At 50.8% G+C, this 6728-nt stretch overlaps 1 protein-coding gene across 1 annotated transcript; it reads right to left on the bottom strand.

The window, feature by feature from the left end:
• Positions 1-2134: 2134 nt before the first annotated feature.
• Positions 2135-5976, bottom strand: Krt18 (keratin 18, type I). The gene is made up of 7 exons (XM_013032546.1): positions 5413-5976; positions 4544-4626; positions 4090-4246; positions 3258-3422; positions 3043-3168; positions 2654-2877; positions 2135-2317 (listed from the first exon to the last, which is right to left on the bottom strand). The coding sequence occupies exons 1-7, from the start codon at positions 5827-5829 to the stop codon at positions 2197-2199; spliced, it is 1293 nt and encodes a 430-aa protein (XP_012888000.1). The 5' UTR covers positions 5830-5976; the 3' UTR covers positions 2135-2196.
• Between the last annotated feature and the right edge of the window lie 752 nt (positions 5977-6728).

Below are 6728 nucleotides of genomic sequence, written 5' to 3'. Positions count from 1 at the left end.
TAACTGAATAGGTGGTACACAGAAGGTGCTCAAAGTCAGCCCAGGCAGACAAATCTGAGCCTAAAGCTAGAAGGGGAGGGTGGCTGAAATGGTAGAGCTAAGGGACAGTACCCAGGCCCTAAGTTCAAGCCCAAGTACCAGCACAAAAAGAAAGAGAAGGAAGAGGAGGGGGAATAGGAGAGGAAAGGGGAGGGGGAGAGAGAGGAGGAGGAGGAGGCAGTGGCAGAGGTTAAGGAATCAAGGGGCAGAACTGCTTAATCCTACATATACAAAACAAAATGAGTGCTTGGGAATGTGGCTTAGTGGTAGAGTGCTTGCCCAGAAGGCATGGGGCCCTGAGATTCCTCAATACCACATAAATTAAATTAAAACAAACAAAAAACAAAATGAGATTGGGTGTCAATGGCTCATGCCTGTAATCCTAGCTACTTAGGAAACTGAGCTCTGAGAATCTCTGTTCAAAGCTAGCTCCAGCTAGCTTTGTGAGACTCATCTCAAATAAGCACCAAAATAGCCAGACATTGAGCTTGGGCTCAAGTGGTAGAGCATCAGACTTGAGCAAAAAAGCTTGGGGACAGCACCCAGGCCTTAAGTTCAAGTCCCAGGACTGGCAAAACAAAACAAAACAAAAGTTTGCATATGCCTAGTTGAGAGAAGTATTATAATAGTGGTTACCTCTAGGGAGGTTTCAGTTTTAGTAGGGTTTTAGCAGGGTTATGGGATTTTTCTTTTGGCAGACTGTGGCTTATTTATTGTCCTTTAGCTTTTTTGCTTAATGCTGGCACTCTGCCCCTTGAACCATACTTCCACCTTTTTGGCGGTTAATTGGAGATAAAAGTCTCATGGATTTTCCTGCCTGGGCTGGCTTTGAACCTTCATCTTCAGATCTCAGCCTCCTGAATAGCTAGAATTACAGGTCTAAGCTACTGGTACCCAGCCAGTACTGTGATTAAAACTCAGCCTTGCACTTTCTAGGCAGATACTCTGCCACTTAAGCTACACCTCCCATGTTAGAGGTATAGAATTTTCAATTTCATTTCCTTCTTTGCTTTTGGATTTTGTCCATTTTTTTTAAGTTCTTAAGCTAAGAAAGGTAGCTTATGGTCTTTCTAAACAAAGCACAGGATTAGTTCAGGATTATTTGTTGCTCTCAAAAACTTATACCTTCTTATAGCCTCTGTCTAATGATCACAGTTTCCCAACTCTACCCAGACCTCTAGTAGTCTGAACGCTGCATCCCCACTGAGTGTGGGAGCAGAGCCTATAGGGCAACAGGTTTAGAGAAATGAGTGTGGGATGGCATTGGAGAATCTCTATGTGGGACGCTCTAGGCAGTGGGCCAAGGACAGGGGAGGGTCAGTTGTGTGCTCTGGCCCTTATCTCTGCCTCTGGCTCTGATTTCTAATAAGCACCAAGCAGCTGTCACTCAGGAACCTTATGATTATTCTCTCTCTCTCTCTCATCTTCAAACAGGGTCTTATATGTGGAACAAGCTAGTTTCTATCTCATGATCTTTTTGCCTCAGCTTCCTGAGTTCTGGGATTAGCTATCCACTACCATGCCCAGCTTTACCATGTCTTTGTGTATGTGTTGGTACTAGGGCTTGAACTCAGGGCCTGGGCACTATCCCTGAGCTTTTGATTGCCCAAGACTAGTGCTCTACCACTTGAGCCCACAGCTCCACTTCTGGCTTTTTGGTGATTATTTGGAGGTAAGAGTCTCATGGACTTTCATGCTCAGGCTGGATCTGAACCTTGATCCTTAGATTTCAGCCTTCTGAGTAGCTAGGATTATAGGCACGAGCCACCAATGCTTGGTATATCCTCTTCCTCCCTCCCTCCTTTCCTTCTTTTAAAAATGGTATTAGGGTTCAAACTAAGATCCTTATTATTTAAGCCCTATCTCTAGCCCTTTGCCAAATCTCTTGAAGGTGAAGATTCTACAATTTTACTGTATTTTCCTCATTGCCCGAGGTATAACATCTACTGCTCCCTTCTCTTTCTCTGAGGTATTTCTAAGAACTCAGATCCCTCCTCAGTGCACTCTCTCACCAGGGTCAGAGGGGACTTCTGCTTGGTCACTCATGGGAACATCAGAGTCTTTGCACACGGGTATGAAAATGCCACATAACGTCTAATGTCCTCTCAATTTTTATTGGCTCTCAGTTCCCCAGGATACCCCGTTCATTTCTCTGCCTCAGTGTCTCAATACTTTGGTATCATTGAACTCAGACACCACTTTGCCGTCCACAATCCTGCGGGTGGTGGTTTTTTGGAGGGTTTGCATGGAGTTGCTGCTGTCCAGGGCATCGCTGAGACTGCAACAGAAGATATAACCCTCATTATAAACAGCTCCACAGAGCAGAAGGGAAACAAGGGAGTAGCCAAGAAATAAAAAAACAAAAACCTCCTGACCCCTCCCTTTATCTCTGAATTCCTCTTAGCACTTTCTCCAGAAAAAGAGAAAATCAAGGCTAAATTTCACTTCTATCCTAAGTATAGCTAGGGCAATAGTTAATCATTCTATTTGCCGGGGAGGGACCTTCTAAACTGACAGAGGGTACCCACAGACTACTAACCCAGTGTTCAAAGGATCTCAATGTTGTGTTCTATGTCTTAGTGTGGGTAGGAGAGCCCCCACTCCCCCCACTCACCTGAAGTCCTCCCCATCTTCCAGGAGGCGGCGGTAGGTAGCAATCTCGGCCTCCAGCTTGACCTTGATATTCAGCAGAGCCTCATACTCCTGGGTCTGACGCTGCCCTTCTGCTCGAGTCTGTGCCAGTTCAGACTCCAGGTGCAGGAGGACACCATTGAGCTGCTCTATCTGCATGGTGTAGCGTGTTTCCACATCCGTCAGGCTGTTCTCCAAGCTCTCCTTCTGTTGGACACAGGTAGGCAGAGTCAAGCTCAGTCCAGAATTAAGGGAACCCATGATGGGAGGGGTAGGATTTGAACTGAGACCAACTAACAGAGGTTTCTTTGTTTGGCGGGGGCGGGGGGGGTATTCTTGAGTTGCTGGGACAAAGGACCAAAGGGTACTCACCAGGCTTTTCATGGAGTCCAGTTCAATCTCCAAGGCCTGGTATGTGCGTCTCAGCTCTGTGACCATCATCTCCGCATCTGCAAGTTCTTTGGACTTCGAGGTGACCACTGTGGTGCTCTCTTCAATCTGCAGGGTATTGTAGAATTCATCAGGTCTAGCCTTCCTTGGCTACCTTCCCCCCACACCCTGGTAGCCAGCCTTTCCCCATTGCATACCTGCTGGGACCAGTGCTTGTCCAGTTCCTCTCGGTTCTTCCGAGCCAGCTCCTCATATTGGGACCGGATGTCCTCCATGATCTTGTTGAGGTCCTGAGACTTGGGGGCATCTACCTCCACAGTCAACCCAGAGCTGGCAATCTGGGCCTGGAGACCCTTGATTTCCTAAAGAAGGTAGGAACGAAAATCAGGAAGGCTCAATTCCAAGTGAGATGTCATTGTCTCTCCTGAAAAGAGCAGTTGGAGAAGAGACTAGAGGAAACCTTGAGCTTATACGCTACACTCTATGCCAGTTCAGGGGTCCAAATGTGTAGTCACTCATTGCCTGTGCCTGTCACTACCAAGTATTTTCTCTTTTCAGTTTATCTTGTCCTGTCACAAACTGGTTGGCCTTTTTTTGGTGGGGGGCATGCCAGTCCTGGGGCTTAAACTCAGGGGTGCTGTCGCTTAGCTTTTTTGCTCAAGGCTAGTGCTCTACCACTGGAGCCACAGCACCACTTCTGGCTTTTTGGTGGTCAAATGTAGACTTGTAGACTTTCTTGCTCTGCCTGGCTTTGAATGTTGATATTCAGATCTCAGCCTCCTGAGTAGCCAGGACTACAGGAATAAGCCACTAACATTTGGCTTTATACCTTCTCTAGGAAGCTCTACCCATACCAGCTCCCTTTCTCACCCATACCATCTGGACCTCATCACACCATAGCTCTGGTGAGGCACAGGGCAAGTGTCACTCACAGCCTGGTAGTTTTAAACATCCATGCAAGCTGCTTGCTGATGGCCAGTCCTATCTACCCTCCGATTGCTTGTCTTGGCCCCCTTGGTCCCTGTGTACCTCCTCGTGGTTCTTCTTCATAAACAGCAGCTCCTCTTTCAGAGCCTCGATTTCCGTCTCCAGCTGCAGCCGGGTGATATTGGTGTCATCGATGACCTTGCGGAGCCCGTTGAGGTCGGCCTCCACAGACTGGCGCATGGCCAGCTCTGTCTCATACCTACAAGAGGAGATGAGCAGTGGGACCCTCATCTCTAATCCAGAATTTCCTCAAACCCACGCCATCTCCTAAGCGCAGCCCTGTGCCCATTGCAAACCAGTGATCAAAGTCGGGAAGCAGATGGTCCCTCATCACCATTCTTGGCACTTGGGGAACAGTACCCTTAAACTATGGCACAAATGAATAGTTAAATAAATAGATTGATGGATTGTAGTTCTCTGCCAGCATAGAGCCCATATCTAACCCAGACCCAGAAGAGCACCGTTATCCCCAACTCCAGCTCCCTTTGAGACTCACTTGACTCTAAAGTCGTCAGCAGCAAGGCGAGCATTGTCAATCTGCAGGACGATGCGGGCATTGTCCACAGAACTTGCAAAGATCTGAGGGGATTACAGAGAAAGCTTGCTTTATGAGTGGAGAAATACAAAGGTGGTGGGCTGTGTGGGAAATGTGTGTCTGTGAAACCTACTGGCAGAAACAGCCAGAAACTCTGTGTGCATCTTCTGATTCCATCTGTGTATTCCCTCCCCCCCAGCCCCCCAGCCCCAACTCCCTCCTTTCTCTGGAGGCCCAAATCCCAGTGAGCTCTCTGCTCTTCCTGCTGGGCCTGGGTTGGCTGGCCTAAACGGAAATGAACAGCCACTGGCAAGTTCTTTCCTTGGCTCTCTTCTGACATTTTTTTCCTCCTCTTAGTGCACCTGCTCACTTCAGGCCCTGTGCCCCCAACCCCCTGGATTGGTCCCTCCCATAGGTAGGCCTTCTGTTTACTCCTAGATGACTCAGCCTTGGCTACATCCGCTTAACCCTCCAACTGTCCTCACTCAGCCAGACTGGGAACACTCTAGTCTGGTCGGTCCACTTTATGGTTCTTGTCTCACCTTCCCCCCAGGCAGTCCAAGTCTCATTTCCTGAGGAGAAGAAGCCCTCCCATGCGTAGCTGCTACTCTTGGGGGTTCCTGAATTCTAGCCAGGGGTGTGGCTGGAAATCCAGGGCATTCCTAACTGCTTCCCCTTGGAATGTGGACTGGGGTGCATGTGGGAAAAGCAGGTGTACCCCGCCCTATCAAAGTTCCTCCTGTAGTGTGTTTGTAGGAGGAGGTGGTTAAGAGACACTGCGGGGGGCAAAACTGGCCGGAAAGTGGGGGTCCTCCCCCTGCCCTCCTTACCTGAGCCCTCAGCTCCTCGGCCGTCTTGAAGTAATGCCCCCAATCTCTGACCTGGGGTCCCTTCTTCTCCAGATGTTCCCGGATTTTGCCTTCCAGCCGTCGGTTCTCAGTCTCCAGGCTCCGCACTCGGTCCAGATAGGAGGCCAGGCGGTCGTTCAGGCATTGCAGGGTCTCCTTCTCGGTCTGGATGCCACTTATTCCCATCACACCTCCTACCCCGGCAGCCAGGCCCCCGGATCCCAGGCCACCACGGAAACTGGTGGAGCGGGACACAGAGATCCGGGACCCCGAGCCCCCCGCGCCCGCATAGACGCTGGCCGCGCTGCTGGCGGGCCGGGCCCAGTGACTTGGCGCCCGGACCGAGCCCAGGGACCGGTAGTTGGTGGAGAAGGTGGTGGAGTGGGTGGTGAAGCTCATGCTGTCGGAGGAGAGGCAGGCGAGCGAGCGATCGCGGACTCAGGTTCGGGCTGCACAAGGTGGCGGTGTGGCGACCTAAGTTTTATCTCCGAGGAAGGAGGTGGGGACCTTCCCCAGAAGCCTGGCTCCGCCCTCGGAGCCCAGAAGCCGGGGCCGCACAGGTGGACAGCAGGGGGTGGAGTGGGGAGGGACTCAGTGATCTGGGTTCCAGCCCTGCCTCACCCCCTTCTCTGCACGGCACCCCCAAGGCTACCTTCACCCCCCCTCCCTTCCAAAACTAAATAAAAAGTAAAAAAGGAGGGTGACTACTAGTCAGAGTCACAAAGGACAGCAGGTGACTGTGGGCTCTGGAGACTGTGGTTTCAGGGCAGGAAATGACGTTCTCTCCTTCCCCCCACCCATCGCCAAGGTCAGGAGGGGCCGGTGGGTTGGAAAGTTGGAGGTTGCAGTGGACTGCGGTGCGGTGGGGTGTGTGGGATTCTCATATGCAAGTCCCTTACCTGCAGACAGCCTCTTGGGGGACAGGGGATCCTGGAAGGGGGGGGGAGGAGGATGGGAGGTGGTCAGTGCTGAGGAGGAAAAGTTGGAAGAAAAGGAAGAGAAACTTGATCCTGAGCTTCAGATCTCCTGGTTTACACTGGCAGCCCCTGGTGCTGGGCTGTCCACTTTGTTTGCTCTCATTGATGTGACCACATTCCCTCACCAGATAAGTAGGTTCTGACATCTGGAAACTCCCCAGAAGGAGTGCAGGTCTAGGAACCATCCTCCTGCCCTGCCTGCCCTACTCATCCAACTTACTCCTAGTGGGGTGTATCTTGGCCTATGACTTGACCAGGGGCCATGCCTCCAATGCTGCACTCAGTAGTTCAGCCTTAACCTACTGCATTTATTGGACGCCT

This window comes from Dipodomys ordii, unplaced genomic scaffold (assembly GCF_000151885.1).
Source record: "Dipodomys ordii isolate 6190 unplaced genomic scaffold, Dord_2.0 Scaffold155, whole genome shotgun sequence".
In the NCBI taxonomy this organism is placed as follows: Eukaryota; Metazoa; Chordata; class Mammalia; order Rodentia; family Heteromyidae; genus Dipodomys; species Dipodomys ordii.
The sequence above is the reverse complement of the archived record's forward strand: the minus strand, read 5'-3'. Positions and strand labels throughout refer to the sequence as shown.

Bases quoted from the DNA above. Each gene is read 5' to 3' on its own strand.
- Krt18 (XM_013032546.1), bottom strand. From the start codon at position 5,829: ATGAGCTTCACCACCCACTCCACCACCTTCTCCACCAACTACCGGTCC. The intron at 3,169-3,257 runs GTATGCAATGGG...AATACCCTGCAG, and splicing joins ACAAGCACTGGTCCCAGCAG to ATTGAAGAGAGCACCACAGT. The intron at 2,878-3,042 runs GTGAGTACCCTT...TGTGTCCAACAG, and splicing joins TGGACTCCATGAAAAGCCTG to AAGGAGAGCTTGGAGAACAG.